At 45.2% G+C, this 17,908-nt stretch overlaps 2 protein-coding genes and 1 long non-coding RNA gene across 3 annotated transcripts; 1 reads left to right on the forward strand and 2 right to left on the reverse strand.

Moving 5' to 3' along the window:
• Window positions 1-3,137: 3,137 nt before the first annotated feature.
• LOC123501412 lies at window positions 3,138-5,466 on the forward strand. The gene is made up of 2 exons (XR_006673628.1): window positions 3,138-3,529; window positions 5,265-5,466. It is a non-coding gene; the product is annotated as an uncharacterized LOC123501412 (long non-coding RNA).
• A 10,700-nt stretch (window positions 5,467-16,166) lies between these two features.
• LOC123501727 lies at window positions 16,167-16,982 on the reverse strand. Its single transcript, XM_045250732.1, has 2 exons — window positions 16,843-16,982; window positions 16,167-16,740 (listed from the first exon to the last, which is right to left on the reverse strand). Exons 1-2 carry the CDS (start codon window positions 16,980-16,982, stop codon window positions 16,167-16,169), a joined length of 714 nt encoding a protein of 237 aa, XP_045106667.1.
• Window positions 16,979-17,395, reverse strand: LOC123501729. The gene has a single exon (XM_045250733.1). The coding sequence runs from the start codon at window positions 17,393-17,395 to the stop codon at window positions 16,979-16,981; it is 417 nt and encodes a 138-aa protein (XP_045106668.1).
• Between the last annotated feature and the right edge of the window lie 513 nt (window positions 17,396-17,908).

The raw sequence follows: 17,908 nt of genomic DNA on the forward strand, positions 1-17,908 counted from the left end.
GATGTAAAACTCTCTATATATAAAAATACAAGTGTATTAGCGCATGACAGTGACCTGAGAAGCGATGATATATGGAAATACAATTCCATCGGCATATGGCAGCAAGTGTCCTGAAAAGGAAAAAAAAAATATTAAGGAGAATGAAATTTGTAATTGCAGATGACATTGTCATGACATTGTGTGACAGTGGCTGGCCTGATGAGGGGAGGAGATTGAGATATATGTAATAGTATCTAATAGAAAGCTCAATGATAGTGCTATTCCTTTTTTGGTGACTTTTTGGCGATAATGTGTACAGTGTTAGTCAGTGTCTGTGGATGTCTAGCGAATGAGACGCCTTAATTAACCACTCGGCAATCACTGCCACTAACACTGCCTCTTAGCTGCAGTATTCCATTCTTCACCACAAAATGACACAGTACGAGATCTTTAAAACATTAAAGGAATATATTTTCACAGTCTAGTTAGCAGTATATGGTGTTTAGAGGTGGCTGTATAAAATAAATGTCTGAATGTTTTACAACCAAGGAAAAGCGTGCCAGTTAACAAGCTGTTGCCCTTTAGAGCTGTAATTTTCATGCAGTTACGTCCTGGAGTGACATAAAACAAGCACGTATAAACAGTCATAAGGAATTCCCATCTCACAGCTTACTCACACACACTCACTTCTACTCACACACACTCACTTCTATTTCATACCAACTGATCCATCATACTATCAGGAGTGCATACTTTCCATCTATATCCTCTCAGTAACCCTCTGTTTCTTTTATCTCCTGGTCTAACTGCCTCTCTTTCTCTCTTCTGTCTGCCTGTTCACGCCTCTCCTGCTCCGCCCTCAGGCCCACTCGAGCGCCATCAATGCTCTCAAGTTGGTCAGCGAGGGCTCAGTACATGCTGTGAAGAGGCGGTTGTCGGGACCGTAACATGATCGCCTGGGATTGCAACAAGGACTTTTGAGGCGATCACCGAGACGAGGGTACCGGTGTGTGTTGCGCTTTGTGAATCAGAGTTTGATAATCTAAATTCAATAGCATTTTGAATTGAATATCTTTCTCACACTCGTATATGAAGTCAGACGATATGATAATTATGTCGTGTTAGTTCACTGGTTGGCCTCTTTAAAATGAAAGCGTTGTTTATACTTAACCTGATGAATTCAATGACTCTTTGGATTCAGTAGCTTTCTCACACTCTTATTTGGGTTCACGTCTGAGGTTGTTTTGCCGCTGGTTGTGGTTGCTGTCTTATTTCTGCATAACCACATATGATGCTTCTTAACTGACTAACACTTACACCTCCATTCAGACTATTCAAATGAAGAGCCAAAGAAGAAAAGAAACACCTTGAATTTCCCATCACTCAAGTCTTTGGAAATCACATTCCTCTCCGTATCCAAATATTTCATCAAACCAGTTATCAAAGGGTTACTCTGTAGTAGGCACTGTTTTCACCCATAGTAGGCCTGTCCTTCATTCACTTGTCTCTAGTTCATTGCAGTTCTTACTTCCAAAAATAACTTTTGATGTAAGATGTAGGAGAGAGAGAGAGAGAGAGAGAGAGAGAGAGAGAGAGAGAGAGAGAGAGAGAGAGAGTGAGACACTGTCAGGTCACCACACTCACCACTCTTCCGGAGTTCCCACCAACAAAAGGAATGTTTATAAACAAACATTCGTAGACTTTATGTGCATATCTGCATTATAGAATGTGTGCACATTATTTTCCTACGTGATAATGAAATAAAATTTTCGTTCACACACACACACACACACACACACACACACACACACACACACTTTGAGCCGGAACGAAGATATTTCACATAGACCGAATCAGTCCGAAATGTTTTAGTTAGAATTAGGCATAAAGTAGATAAAAGACCAAATAATTGAGGGTGAAATAAAATAAAGAACCTGGAATATCTGTGTGAGGCATAAACGAGCCATATAACTTGAAACTAGCAAGATAATTAACGAAGCCTCAAAACGGTAGGCTAGGTACGTACCTTTGTAATGAGATAAGTGAAAGAGAGCCGAAATAGACACTTACATAGCAAATAATGAAGCCGTGCCGACTAGCCAGGAGTATTTGAGACTCATAACTTCATAAGGCAGATATAATGAATACTGAAACTGCTTGAGCAGCGCGAAGAAATATGCAAATTAGGGCTCGAAGTGGGCAATTCAGCATGAAAGGAATCAACAAACAAATAGATTGCAAATATTTCATAACAAGCAAATAGCAAAAAAAAAGTTAAGATTTAGAAAACAATAACGTATAAAAAAGGAGCCAAATTTTGAGCCGAAGTTACAAAATATACATCATGAGCATCAATATACACTTGACAAAAATTAAACCAATTTCTGAGCAAACAAAACAAATAAAACAAAATTGGCACTGTCCCCGAGAAGCCGTCCCGCACGCTCGCCTCCATTCCCGGCTCACCCCTCGCAGCTCCTCCACCCAGCTGATTTGACGTCACATATATAAAGCCACGCTATTGGTCAGAGAGAGAGAGAGAGAGAGAGAGAGAGAGAGAGAGAGAGAGAATGATAAAGGTAAAACTTGTCTCGCGACGTAAAAGTTATATCACACACACAAAATAAATAAATAAATGAATAAAGAAATAAAAAAAATAAAAAAATATTGATAAACAGATAAATGTCTGCTGTCTCGCGACGTAAAAGTGATCTCTCTCACACACACACACACACACACACACACACACACACACACACACAGTCTCGAGACGTAAAAGTGATCTCACACACAAAAAAATATATACATACAAATAAATAAATAAATAAAATTAAATTAATAAAAGAATAGAAATAGATAAATATTAATAAATACAAATAAATGTCTGTTGTCTCGCTACGTAAAAGTTATATCACACACACACACACACACACACACACACACACATATATATATATATATATATATATATATATATATATATATATATATATATATATATATATATATATATATATATATGCTGTCTACTGTCACGTGACAGCAAAGTTCTCTCTCTCTCTCTCTCTCTCTCTCTCTCTCTCTGACCAATAGCGTGGCTTCATATAATTATGTGACATCAAATCAGCTGGGTGGAGGAGCTGCGAAGGAGCCGGGAATGGAGGCGAGCGCACGGGACAGCTTCTCGGGGACATTGCCACAAAATTATATGAACTATATCAGAATTCCAATAATGTATTGAGAAATAGCCACAGCTTGAGGCAAGATGAGAGCCGGGAGGAAGTTGTGGAGCCGTTCCTGCGTCCCGCCGCCGCCAGTGTCAGTGAAGCAATTTGGCGAATGGGAATGCAATGCCACGATACGCCACCGCTAATGAGACTGGCTGCCGGAGAGACAGCCACGCTGCACCCTTTATTTTTCTTTTTCTTACTGCTGACGCTCCTTGCCCTGGAACTTCACCTCGTCACTGCGCCTTGCTAACTTCCCTGCCTAAGTGCTGACCCAGAGAGAGCAGCGGGGGAGGAGTAATAACGCAGATATAAGCACAAAGGTAAGGTGACACCTCACAAAATCACCTGTTTTGGGAAGTGGTCACACTGAACTTTTTAGTTTTCTCGATTTTTCTTGTATCTTTGTGTGTGTGTGTGTGTGTGTGTTAAATTCACGGTCGCCTGCTGGTCGCCAGCTGATCGTCTTTTGGTCATGTGTGTGTTTTGGTATAGTGAATCCCGCGTTTGGAAAATATTTACAAGAGGTCCTTCGTCTGCCGGTAAAATTACGAATAGGACCTCCGCCTTATCCTCCATCCCCCCCACCTGTCCCAGCAAGTTTGGGGGACTGTGTGGAATCGGGTGTTTTAGGGGGAGGGAGCCAAAAGAGGGGAGATATGTCGATCCGAAAAATCTAAGGACAAAAACTGTCGTTTTTTAAGGAAAAATTTGGAAAATAAAAATTCATGGATAATTTTTGCTGAAACTAGCCTAATCTAACATATTAACCTACTAGCCTGGAGGCTGCGCCCCCCTGACCCTCCCTAAACTATCCTAACCTAACCTTACCATGAACACTAATCCAGTCTAACCAAAATGCAAACACTAACCAAAAATACCAAAAACCAAATAGCAAAAACTGGTATTTTCAGGGAAACTTGGGGACATTCCCCTAATTATTTGGTGTTGAAAATGCATAGACTAATGACATGTAATTTTACTCGTTGGTTTAAGACAAGAAGTACCACAGTGATACCAAGTAGTTTCCATTCCTGTAAGGTACTGGTAACATGTGAGAAATAATATGACTGATCATTGTGGACTTAGATTCTGCAGGCACCGGAATATTCATTTAATTACTATGGCCTCACAAAAGCCGTCCCCACATTAAAAACATCATAGACATATGTTGTACAGTAAGTACTCTATCACCTGCATGGCTGTTTCAATGATTAGAAAGGAGTTGCCATTCTTTACTTTTTCCCGTCTGCCAAATATGGCTTAAGTCTAACCATTTTATATCTTACGGTATTTAGCAGAGCGACAATCCTTCTCAGTTGGTAAATGTGCCAGAATGATCTTTTGTTGGAAATTTCCTAGATGCTCCTGCTCTTTTCCATATTTCATAGGAAACCAAACCATTCAAGATGTAGATGACTGTAAAGGCCTCAGGGTCAGGGTTGGGAGTCAGAGTGGATTCCTCCCTGAAATTTCACTTGCATATGAGAGAAATCACTGGCAAGGCTGGAGTCATTGCTTACAGTACTGTCAAAGGGCACCTACCCTGTGCAGATCTGGTTTCATGAAGGCAGCTTTCATTTCACATATTGGCCCTATTCTGGACTTTGCCTTTGTGGTTTGGTTCACTGGTTATACAGGTGACATTAGGCTTATACAAGTGACATTAGACTTATACAGGTGACATTTGACTTATACAGGTGACATTACAGGTGACATTTGACTTATACAAGTGACATTAGACTTATACAGGTGACATTAGACTTATACAAGTGACATTAGACTTATACAAGTGACATTAGACTTATACAGGTGACATAAGGCTTTGAGAAAATGTTGAGACTAGGTGGACTAAGAAAATTGCCAGTTTTCATGATCTGTCATATAGTGAACATCTTGATAGATTGAGTCTTTATTCCATGAAAGGAAGGTTGATGAGAGTTGATCTTATCATGGTGTTCAACATTCTGAAAGAGTTCTGTTCTAATTTTGGTCACCTCTTGGTTAGAAATTCATTCATTCACTCATTCATTTATTCACTGTTATTCTCCCTCACAGGTGAGTTGAATGCTGCACCTGTACAGCTCATTGGTCAACCATGTGGTGGTGGTCGTGGGTTCAGTGCCATGGCACCACCTCTTCCCACGTTGGCGGCCGGCTTGCTAACTTCTCCCTCACTCTGATGGTTGTGACTCATCTGATGGACATGTCTCCTGTTGTGCTCCTGTCCCTCACAGCCCTCCATCCAGGTGGTGCCAGGTGAGTCTTCAAGTTTTCCTGCCTCCCAGTTCACATGTCTTTAATACAGTAGCAGTACTTAGTATCCACATTGCATATTCTTTTCCTTAAATATTTATTTCATCCTTATCTTACATTCCTTCAGTTCTAATTTCAAACATCTATTCCTTCCTGTTTTTCGGTATGCAATCCTTCAATTCCTCCACTCAGTCCTCTGGTTGGGTTGGGCTGAGTTGGAGTAGTGTAGGCCGTGTTGAATTGCATTTTGTTAGATTAAGTTGATTTGGTGTTGGGTTGGGTTTGTGTTTAGGTTTGGTTAGGTGGTGTTACGTTCACTGGTTAAACTGGTAAGATTGGCATCGGGGAACCGGTGAACAATAACAATAAAAAAAAAAAACACTGCAGGTTCAACTGGTGAGGAAATGCAAAGTGGGCACTTTAAAAAGCTATTTTAATAACCCATAATGATATTGACACACATAGATATAACATGAAACATGAAACACAGATATATAACATGAAACACAGGAAAATGACATACACATACATATAACACAGAAATAAATACAACAATAAAGAACCCAACTTAATACCTAACAATAATCCTAATCCTATATAAAGGCAATGTGGAAAACTCGGGACGAGGGGAAGTGATACTTATGCGGTGTCGCAGTGGTGAAGTGCTGGGTGATGGTTGATCCCACGGTAGACCCAAGAGGCGTTGTGTTCACTGGTTGAGGCCTTTCCAGAAAGCCAAAAGCTGGCTTAACACTTCCGGTTGAGTGGAATGGGGCCGCGTGAATCCAACTTCGGGACAGTAGCGGGGCTTCATGAAATGGTGACGTGGAGGGTTCATGAGACGGTGGCGTGGAAGGTTCACGAGATGGTGAAGTGGAAGGTGAGGCGGAGAGGTGGCGAACGAGGTAACAAGCGGAGGAGGTGATGGTAGTGGAGTATGTTACGGGCGGCCGTAACATTTCCTCCTCCCTAAGACCTCCGTAATGGGCTCATGAAGGAGGTGAGACGGGAGATCTTGATAAGGCGTCGGCGATGATGTTGTCCACCCCCTTGATATGGTGGACTTCCAAGTTGAAGGGTTGAGTTAAAAAGGCCCACCTAAGAATGCGTTGGTTTCGGTTCTTCATGGCGTGAAGGAAGGCCAGAGGATTGTGATCGGTGAAGACCTTCGTAGTTTGAGGACCAGGATGAAGGTAGCACTCAAAACGTTGGAGCGCCAGGACGAGTGCCAGAGCCTCCTCCTCGATGGTGGAGTAGTTGAGTTGATGTTTCTTCAGCTTGGCGGAGTGATAGGCGATGGGATGGAGGATGCCGCTTGTGGGGTCCGTTTGTAGTAGGACAGCACCCACTCCAACTCCACTCTCGTCCACTTGTAGATGGAAGGGGCGGGAGTGATCTGTCGTCCAGACCACTGGTTTCGAGAAAAGGAACGCCTTGAGGTGTTGGAAGGCTTGGTCACAGGTCGGTAGACCACCGTAGACTTCCCGAAGCTGGACTTGGCCAGGTTGATTGTAAACTCGGCTTCCTGCAACCGACCCATCAGCCTCCGAAGACGAGTCAGATGTGTTACCCAGTCATCCGAAATCATCACCAGGTCGTCCAGATATGCAGCTGTTCCCTCCAAGTCCTGGGTGATGTAATTTATAGCCCTCTGGAAGGTGGTGGGAGCATTAGACAAGCTGTGTATTGGTATAGTCAGAAGGGGGTGATGAAGGCGGATATTATTCGGGCCTCGTCCGAGAGGGGAATCTGGTAGTAACCTTTAAGTAAGTCTATAGTGGTTACAAATTTGGCTACTCCTATGCTATCTATAAGGTCCTCTATCAAGGGCAATGGGTAGGAGTCTGGCACCGTCACTTTATTTAATTTCCTGCAGTCGGTGCAAAATCGACTACTACCATCTGGCTTAGATGTTAACAGGCAGGGAGAAGCCCAGGGGGATATACTAGGTTCTGCAAGGTGATGACAGAGCAGATAGTCTACCTCTTTTTTCATCAAGTCTCTTTTAATGGGTGAAATGCGATAGGCTGGTTGTCTTATAGGCTTGATGTAATTAGATATTAATGTTATGTCATGTTGGATAGTACTACAAACTCCTGGAAGGTCACCTGTGATTTCTGAAAAGTCTAGCAATAACTTTTTTAAGATCAGACTGTTGTGAAGGTGTTAAGGAAAGAAACACCTCATCAAGGTTGGACATGATTTGGCTGTTTGAGGGGCGTCCTTTAGGTGACGAGAAGAGGAATTCGATGTCGGACTCTTCCTCGGGGGGCACAGGACCAGACTCCTTCCCTACCAAACATACAGGTACAATGCGAGACAAGTCGTCCTCTGGTTCTCTGGGAGTGGTAAGGTTTCATTAGGTTGATATGAACTAGTTGGGAATCCTTACGACGGTCAGGAGTGTGGACCACATAATTTAATGGACTTAGTTTTTGAGCCACAACATAAGGTCCCATGAACTTACTGTGAAAAGCATTGCCTGGAGTGGGGAGAAAAAACAAAACCTTGTCTCCTGATTTGAAACTTCTCATGACAGATTTGGGAAGATAATTTTGTTGCATTTTAGTTTGAGATTTGAGGAAGTTTGATTTAGCAAAAAGATCTGACTTCACTGATTTGAGGAAGTTTGATTTAGCAAAAGATCTGACTTCACTGATGTAGTCAGACACACTGGGGCTTGAGGGAGTATTTTGAGTAAACCATTGATCCTTTAATATTTTGAGAGGCCCCCTGATCTGTCTATTAACCATCATAGATCACTTTTCAAGATTTGTAAAGTTGGCGAAGTTACGGTCCAGACACACTGAGGAGGTAGTTAGGGTTATTAAGAGTTACTTTGGAAACTATGGGGTACCGAAGGTATTCTTAGCTGACAATGCGTGCGAGTTCCGCTCACAATTGTTGACAGAACTCTGTCGTACGCATGGGATAGAGATGGTGTTTTCCACCCCGTACCATCCATGTGGAACTCTATCACCGAACGGTGCTAGCGTTTCTCGGGAAAAGACAACCGCACAGGTGGTCCGAGTGCCTCACGCAGTGTCAGCAGATCATTAATGCGGCCGTACACGAGACCACTGGCGAACAGCCCTATTTCCTTTTCTTCCGGCGCCATGCTCCTCGCTATGTGGGAACTACTTTGCCCCAGGTGGACGATGAAATAGACATTAATACAGCCTTGGAGGCAGTGAGACAATCATCCCGTGCAAATAGCAGGAAGTGGTTAGCTAGAGCGAACATTGGCCGGAAGGACCAAAGAGTCGAGGTAGATGATTTGGTGTGGATAAAAAGGGAACAGTTTGGTTCGTCAGCTGATAGAAAACCGTATAAGGTTAAAAAGGTGAATTTAGATGGAATGTCATATGAAGTGGAAAATGTGTTCAATGGCAAAATACTCCATAGAGCAGCTGACCGAGTGAGAAAATATGTAACCGATGAAAGGTACGTGGTAGACATGGAAGAAATTGTAGTGCCTTCCGATGCGGAGGAAGAAGACAATGAGGTAGAGGAGCCCAGACCGACTCGTGAGAGACGGCCAGTGAGGAGATTTATAGAAGAATACTAAGTGTATAGACCTCTGGGGACATTGGAATCTTGTGACTGCCCTATACTTCTTTTGCAGCTACATCAGACCCGCTGCTGAGGAAGGAGACCGCCACTGTTGGGGGTGGCTGGAATGTTCAGGAGGAGGGGTCTCCTGAATCCAGTCCCCACAGAATAAGGCCTTGGAGAGGACTACGTCGGCCTCTCTACTCCGCCCTTGTACGCCTGGACTGATAGGAAGTGGATGGATGGATTTTAATTGATGGCGCCGCAACAACTATGGTCATATAGCGCAGCTACAGTAAATAATATGAAACTAACGTGTATATATACAAAGAAATAATTAAAAGTAATTAAAAACAATAGAGTAAAAGAGGAAAACTATAAATACTATATAAAACTAAAACCAAGACCAGCTTCTCCCAAAAACCGAAAAACGTCATAGCCCTGGGCCAGGCACTCTGGTCCAAGGACCTTTAAAATATAATAGACACCGCTATCTCTACCGCGAAAGCGGTATAGGTAACGGTGTCTTAATTCAGTCAAACTGGGGCATTCCACTAGTATATGCTTCACCGTGAGCGGCACCAGGCAGTCATCACAGTAAGGCTGAGGGTCCCTGGTCAGCAGGTACCTATTTGTAAGGTAAGAGTGACCTATACGCAGTCGCGCCAATAAAGTCTGTGCACGACGATCCCGGACATGGCTGTATGTCCACTGAAGGATAGAGGAAGTAGTGAGCTCTCCCATTTTCGAAGTTGTTACCCCCGTTAGCCATCTCCTCTGCCAAATTGCTGCAACCGCCACACGAATTACATAAAATACATCTCGAAACGGAACAGGGGCAGGATATGAAGTGCGACTTGCTGCCTCTGTAGCAAGGCGGTCTGCGTGTTAATTCCCTGGAACACCAACGTGACCAGGGACCCAACAGAACCTAACACGATATCCTCCTCTGGTAAGTAGATATAGCCACTCTAGGGCTGATAAAACCAATGGATTAAGGGAGATAGTAGAAGAGAGAGCAGTAAGAACACTGCGACAGTCATTAAAAATTGTAAAATACGAAACAGGGAGAGTAAAGATTATCTGTAAAGCTAGGGCTATGACAGACAGCTCCGCCGTAAAAACGGACGCCATTGAAGGAAAGCTGCCTCACCGATAAAAAGAGGGAAAAACTACACTAAACCTGACGCCTGCGTCGGATTTGAAACCATCGGTAAAAACAGGAATATCATTAGAATGGATAAAAAGGTGTTCTAAAAACCGTGTGTGGGACATAGCTGGCAGTAAATCCTTTTTACCATCAATAGCAGGAGGGCATAATGACGCAACAGGAAGCTGCCAATAACCAACACGTGGGAGCCGGAAAGAGAGGACAGGAGTGGGGTCGATAGATAACTCCGCCATGAGATTTGCAACTCTAAGGCCAAAGGGTTTAGGGAGACTCGGTCGAGTGACATTTGCCTGCGAACGCGAGTCCCGCAACATTGACAGACAAGGGACAGAATCGGGAAGACGGTGGGTGCGAAACCAACACCGGAGCATCGAAGACTGGCGCCGGAGGTCGAGCGGCCAGAAACCAGTATCCACTAGAAGGCTAGGTATTGGAGATGTCCGAAATGCACCTGTACCCAAGCGGACCCCAGCATGATGCACGGAGTCAAACGTGCGTAGTCGTGCATCCGTTGCGGATGAGTAGATCTCACAGCCGTATTCCAGCTTGGGAAGTATGAGTGTGCGGTGAAGCAGCAGCAACGTGTCCCTGTCCGCACCCCAAGAGGTGTGACTTAAAACCCGAAGGGATAATGCCTGCCGACAAGACGCCTTAAGAGAACGGAAATGGGGAACCTAGGTGAGACGTTTGTCAAATAAAAGGCCAAGATATCAAGTCGCCTCCACGCATGAGAGGCGTTTATTAGCGAGGTATAAATCTGGGTCTGGATGGACACCACGTTTGCGACAAAATTGCATGGTTACGGTCTTGGAGGTGGAGAATCGAAAACCGTTCATATTAGCCCAACTGAACACCTTATTGATCGCCAGTTGGAGCTTGCGCTCAATCAGTGACATCCTAGCAGCAGCAAATGAAAATACATAAATCATCAACATATAAGGAGCTGTGAATGCCATCTGGGAGAGTATCAATAACACCATTAATGGCGACTGCGAATAGTGTAAAACTAAGAATACTTCCCTGTGGGACACTATCATTTAGAGCAGTAACCTCAGAGAGAACACTCCCCACTCGAACCCGTAAAAGACGTCTGGATAGAAACTGCTGAATAAAAATAGGAAGGTGGCCACGAAGGCCAAAATTAAACAAAGACTGTAAAATGCCATGACACCAAGCCGTGTCATAGGCCTTCTCCAGGTCAAAAAACACTGTTACTTGATGGTGGTGATTAGCGAAGGCCTCACAAATAAAAGACTCTAGGAATAAAAGAGCATCAGTAGTAGACCTCATCTTTCGGAAGCCGTACTGTACCGAGGACAGGTACTTCCCCCTCTCCAAATACCACATGGGTCTTACATTAACCATCTTTTCTAATACTTTACAAATGCAGGACGTCAACGATATAGGACGATAGTTCGTAGCCTGAAGATTATCTTTCCCAGGCTTCGGAAATGGGAGAACCATTGCCACAGCCCAAGAAGTTGGAAAGTCACCGGTATGCCAAATCATATTATAGAGATTTAATAAAAAGTTAAAAGCACTGTCAGACATGTGGCGCAAGAAGGCATAAGGAATATCATCTGGGCCAGGAGAGGAGTCATGACACTGGGACAAAGCAGTCCACAACTCGGAGGCAGAGAAGGGGACCTTATAAGACTCCCCTCCTGTGGAAGAAAAATTTATGCCGAGAGATTCCATTCTCTGGCAGTGACGTGCGTCCGGGGGTGCAGGATGCCTCCGAGAAACACTGGCAAAGTGCTCTGCGAAGAGGTCAGCGACAGTCCTAGGGTCTGCCACCGTTCGGCCAGAAGACAACAAAACTGGTGGGGAAGGAGCAGAATACTTCCCAGTAATTCGGCGGACTTTGTTAAAGACATCCGTAAGAGGAGTGCGGGCGTTAATGGAAGAGACATAAGTTTTTCATGAGGCTCTTTGTGCCTCTTTCAAAACGCGGGGGGCTCGAGCTCGGCAGCGCCGAAAAGCGTCCAGACACTGCGGGTACCCACGATGTCGCCGGAGACGACAGCCAACGGACTGATAAAAGAGCTAAGGTGTGTGAATCGACGCCAATCTGCCTTGTCTAAAACCCAGCGTGGAGGCCGGGACTGTGGCTCAGAGTTCACAGATTCCAATAAAATAGGAAAGTGGTCACTACCGTGTAAATCCGGTAGGATTAGATGTACAAATAGAAAGATCGATAGCCGTAAAAGTCCCAGTAGGACTATGGAAATGTGTGACATCCCCAAAATTTAAAATCTCCCATTCCTCATCCTCAATAAAAGAACCGATTAAAACCCCACGAGGATTACTAGCACCTTCATCCCACAATGGGTGACGGCCGTTAAAATCTCCAAACAAGAGGAAAGGTGGAGTCAGCTGACGCACCAGGCCGTCAAGCTCACCCCTGGAGACAGGAACCCGAGGAGGGAGATATAAAGTGCAAATAGTGTAGGATCGTCCCATAAAAACCTTAACAGCAACCACCTGAAGGGGTGAGTTGAGTTGCAAGGGGACAACAGGTATGTCTTGAAGGACTAGGATAGCTGTGCCACCGTGGTGGTCCTGGTCAGGGAAAGAAGTGCTAAAAAAGGCACGATAGCCAGGAGGACTAGAATAAGTACTATCACCTAGCATAGTCTCTTGTAAAGCTACACAGGCTGGAGAGAACTCCGACAATAAAGCTCGGAGTTCCTCCCATGAGGCGCGAAGGCCTCTACAGTTCCACTGTAGAAGCTTGAAGATGACTATTTAGGTGCAGTGGACGGGCGAGCCTTTTGAATGGGCTGCCCGTGACTCACTTGACTAGAAATAATCAACCGACGAGAAGACACCGGGAGTTGAGATGTACCGGGTCGTTGGACCGCAGCATTTCGGCCTACCGGTAAGTGATGCGAACCATCATCACTCCTACCGGTCCTCGGAAGACGAAGGTCAGGCTGGACTGCACTTTTTGATACAGCGGGTCCACGAGGGACGGTTGTGACAATATCATCGGACTTCTCCATGCAAAGACCGTCCTCATCACAAGAAGCCCAATCTGAGACAGAGGGTGTCACAGGAGGCTGAACAGAAACTACTGGAGGTACTCTAGTAGAGCGGTCCCTGGAGGACTCACGATTATGTGCACCGGGACAAACCTTAGACTGCTTAGGCTGAGCTAAATCTAACGACTCCGCAGAGCCGCGGTGCCGTTTGGTCATGCTCTTCAAAAGCTTAGGCGATGCAGGAGGCAAATGGACATCCACTACATGGGTTAGTTTGTTCAAGTCCGTATTATTCTCGTCGCTTCTTGCAGGTGACTGAACTGAGTCATCGAACAAAAGGGCAAACCTATTGGCCAAGTGAACAGGACCACCCGCCCTACAGAGCGAGAGGTAGCAGAAGGGGTTGTCTTTGGACCGGCAGACTCAACTGAAGTGCGTGCGGCCAATGAAGCATAAGATGTCGCACCAGTACCGTCCTTCTGGCGGTACAGGAGTTCACGGCGGGCGCTACTGAGGCTAATAAACTGACTATTAGCAAGCTGTAGAATGTCCTGCTCCAGACGATACCTAAGGCATCGCCTGGAACGTACCTAGTGAGCATCACGGCACTGGAAACAATAAGCTGCAGCATTGCAATGCTCCTCAGTATGTGAGTCTAGTGCAGAGCAATTACCACATCGAGCAGCTTCCTTACACGAGCTTTTGCCGTGACCGTACCCATAGCATGAGAAGCACTGAAGAGGACGGGAAATAAAACGCCTCACCCTAAGATTCATAGGTCCGATATTAACACGGCCAGGGAGGGTGGAGCCAAAAAAGGTGAGAAGGACCATGTTGGAGGAGTTCCTCATCTTAGTCACCTTTTGCACAGAAGTAGGACACATTGCTAGTATTTCCTCCTCTGGAAATTCATAAAGGTCTTGACTATAAAGACAACCTTTGCTATAATTAAAGGTGGGATGAGCCTTAACAGTCTCAAACATGCTGTCAGAAGGGCATGGGAGATGTTGCAACATCCTCGCTTGTGTAATATCTTTAGCTCGCACTAGCACCCCTTTACCATATTTCTTGAAGTTTCCCTCAGGAATCGTGCCGATTTCTTTGGCAAGATACCGGGAGGCATGAATGAAGTTCCCACACCCATTTCTATAGTACACCACAAACCAACGAGGATCTCGCGGACCTCAGGAACTGAATTCTCTAAATAGTTTTCAAAAACATTTGGGATATAATCCATGTCACTGTCTGAAATATTACGTGACTGGAGAAATTCAGATTTAAAGCCATGGTCGGCGAGGGGCAGAGATGCTACATGTTCATAAGCTAAACGGGCTTCATCACATGACATAAACGTCACATAGCAGCGATTAGAAGGAAAGTCCTTATCATAAACCAGTCGAATGTGAACAACTGTACCATACACCTTGAGAAGTGAGTGCAAGGCATGATAGGAAAATGATGGATTAACATTTACCATTACAAGAGAGTCATATGCAGCAGAAATGCGTCCCTCAGAAGAACTTCCACAGCAGGAGATTGCTGTGGGAGGCCCTTGTGGAGGGGAATCCTCCTCCTTACTCAGACCTGAAGATGACGTCTCGTGGGCCAGGTCAGCAACCTCACGAGAACCTGAATGTTTTTTTGTGTTTTCTCATAAAAAAACAGCTATACAAAAAAATGGCTCCAGTGGCAAGGGAAACCATCTACTGGGACTACAATGGGAGGGAGCGCTGGCTGCCGTGGACGGAGTACCTCGTCCCCATGCGGACCAGTCGTTTTAAAAATAGGCCCCACATGATACGAATGTTTGTCCACGACAGAGTGTGTTTCCATCGACGCCGGTATGTGTCTGCCACAGTCAGGTCATTGCCAATAGGGAGGGAGTCAGCTCCCATCCGGAGTAAGTGAAGTGGCGTTAGTGGTGTAAGGTCATTGGGGTCATCGGACACAGTAATGATAGGTCTTCCATTAACGATTTCTTCCACATCGCAGAATAGTGTATGAAGGCGTTCATCATCCAGTATTTGGGAGCCTACTACTGCCTGAGGGACCTTCCTTACTGTCCGGATTTGGCGTTCCCATACTCCGCCCATATGCGAAGCCTTTGGTGGATTGAATCGCCATTCTACTTAGCGTCGGAGGATAGCGTCTCAGTCTGACTATGTTATTATTATGACAACTACTCACTGCTTCTTTTAGTTCACGGGTGGCTCCAAGCATATTTGTTCCATTGTCAGAGTGAATGCGTTTGGGAGTACCTCTGCGTCCCGTGAACCTTGTTAGAGCAGAAATGAAAGAGTCTGCACTTAGAGAAGTAAGGACTTCTAAATGTATGGCTCTGGTGGTCAGGCAAGTAAATAAACAACCCCATCTTTTTGCACGAGCTCGCCCTTGTTTAACCAGGATAAGGCCAAAGCAATCTATATAGGTATAGGTATAGGTAAACGGCCGGTCTCCAGAGAGTAGACGATCCTCAGGGAGATCGGCCTCTCTTTGTCTCGTGTGTGTCCAATTGGTCCTTCGACACGTTACACAGGTCCGTAACACGCGATCAAGTAGCCGTCGGCATTTAGGAATCCAGTAGTTTTCGCGTAATGCCGCGAGTGTGTATTCACGGCCTGAGTGTCCGGTCTTGGTGGCATGTATTTCTTGCACAATAAGTTCCGTGAGCCTGTCCTCCCTCGGTAGCAGTATCGGGGTCCTTTGGTCTGTCTGTAGGGCCGCTCGTGTCAAGCGGCCGCCTTCTCTGATCAAGCCATCCATGCCCAAATGAGGTTCTAATCGACTCATTTTGCCATGGTTTACACACTGTGTCCCTTCTAATATTTTAATTTCTTGAGAGAAGTGTTTCCCTTGTAGGCACTTCAATACTGCAAGCCTTGCTTCTTCTACCTCTCTTGCCAAGAGTCTGTTACCCTGATGACACGACCCATCTTTCTTCCCCACCAGCCATTGTAGGAATCTCCTAATCCACGCTTCTCCTTTCAGAATCCTGTATCAAGAGGAGTATCTGTTCCATAATTTCTCCAGGATGTCCTGTCCTTGACTTACGTTAGTTGCCAGTACTGTAGTTTCTTTTTTCACTTCTGGGTCCTCATCAGTGAGATTTGGAACCTCTAAGTCATTCCTTGGCCACTGATCTTCATCTAAAGAGAGGAAAGCTGGCCTTCGAATCCATCTGCTGCTCTTCGAGAACTCCATTCCGTTCAGGCCCCGACTGGCGTCATCTGCCGGGTTTATTGACGAGGTCACGTGCCTCCACTGTTCTGGGTTAGATTCTTCATGAATCGCCGAGATCCGGTTGGCCACAAAGACGTGAAAGCGTCGTTCAGTATTTCTAATATACTGTAAGACGGCTGTGCTGTCTGTCCAGAACGTCGTTCTATCGATTCTTTGGTCAAGCTCTTTACGTATTTGTTTGTCTGCAGCACACAATTCAAGACGGGATATGGTCTGTTGTTTCAGAGGGGCCAGCTTGGCTTTACCACACGCAAAAGAGATTTCATGTGCTCCTTCTGCATTTGTCATCCTCAGGTATGACACCACGCCATAGGCATGCTGAGAAGCGTCGCTGAAATGGTGCAGTTGTACGTCTGTCGTACTACCGGTTGATTCGTGTCGATAACATCGTGGAACGCGTATGCGCGTAAGTTAGGGAAGGTTAGTTAGCCACCTTCGCCAAGCTGTCATCGTTTTGTCAGCTAATTTCTCATCCCATCCTGTTCTGCGTCTGCACTCTTCCTGGAAGATCATCTTTGCTCTTATGACACTAGGGGCGAGAAAGCCCAAAGGGTCATATATAGAGCTGATCATGCTCTTAGGAGACCCCGCTTCGTCTCTGTTTTTTTTGGCACCGCTAATTCGTCCTCTTCCAGATCCCACAGAATGCCCAGCGCTCGTTCCGTGGGCAACTTGTCGCCTAATAGGATTTCCTTCACTCCCATGGCCTGCTCCGACTGTGGCACTTCCTTAAGAACCCTCTTTTGGTTACAGGACCATTTTGTGAGCCTGAATCCTCCCTTGTTTAACAACTTTCTGAGCCTATGAATGACAATTGTAGCCTTGCCCGGGGATTCTACTGAGTGTAGTAGATCATCGACGTAGAAATTGCGGCTCGCCTTCTGGATCTCCTCATGAAGAAATTTTCCGTGATCCTGGAATGTTCGTTGTAGAGCAAATGCTGCACATGAAGGTCTCCACACTCCCCCAAACACATGCACCTTCATTCGCTACATAGCAGGAGGCCCTGACATATGTTCATTGTTCCACCAGAGGAATCTCAGTGCGTCTCTGTGTTCCGGAGTCACGAGCACTTGATGGAACATAGCTTCAATATCTGCCATTATAGCTACCCTTTCTTGTCGAAATCTGAGGAGGACGCCCATCAAGTTGTTGTTAAGGTCGGGTCCTTGCATCACTTGACTGTTTAATGATAACGTCTTATAAGTGGCTGCACAATCTAAGACTATTCTCATCTTTTCTGGTTTCTTAGGATTTAGTACTGGATGATGTGGGAGATACCAAGTCTTGCCAGGTGTAGTATTGAGATTATGAGAGGGAACTCGCTCGGCATGGCCTTCATTAAGTAAGCGTGATATTTCTTCTTGATATCGGATGAAGAGTTCCGGATGTTTCACGAGACGTCTCCTAAGGCTTGCCAACCGTCGTTCAGCAAGTTCTTTGTTGTCTGGAAGGTCTGGGCTCTTGTTGCGAAATGGGATGGGAAGTTGGTAATGTCC

This window comes from Portunus trituberculatus, chromosome 9 (assembly GCF_017591435.1).
Source record: "Portunus trituberculatus isolate SZX2019 chromosome 9, ASM1759143v1, whole genome shotgun sequence".
Classification (NCBI taxonomy): domain Eukaryota; kingdom Metazoa; phylum Arthropoda; class Malacostraca; order Decapoda; family Portunidae; genus Portunus; species Portunus trituberculatus.

Bases quoted from the DNA above. Each gene is read 5' to 3' on its own strand.
- LOC123501729 (XM_045250733.1), bottom strand. From the start codon at position 17,395: ATGAAGGTGCATGTGTTTGGGGGAGTGTGGAGACCTTCATGTGCAGCA.
- LOC123501727 (XM_045250732.1), bottom strand. From the start codon at position 16,982: ATGATCAGCTCTATATATGACCCTTTGGGCTTTCTCGCCCCTAGTGTC. The intron at 16,741-16,842 runs GTGGCTAACTAA...GCACCATTTCAG, and splicing joins ACGATGACAGCTTGGCGAAG to CGACGCTTCTCAGCATGCCT.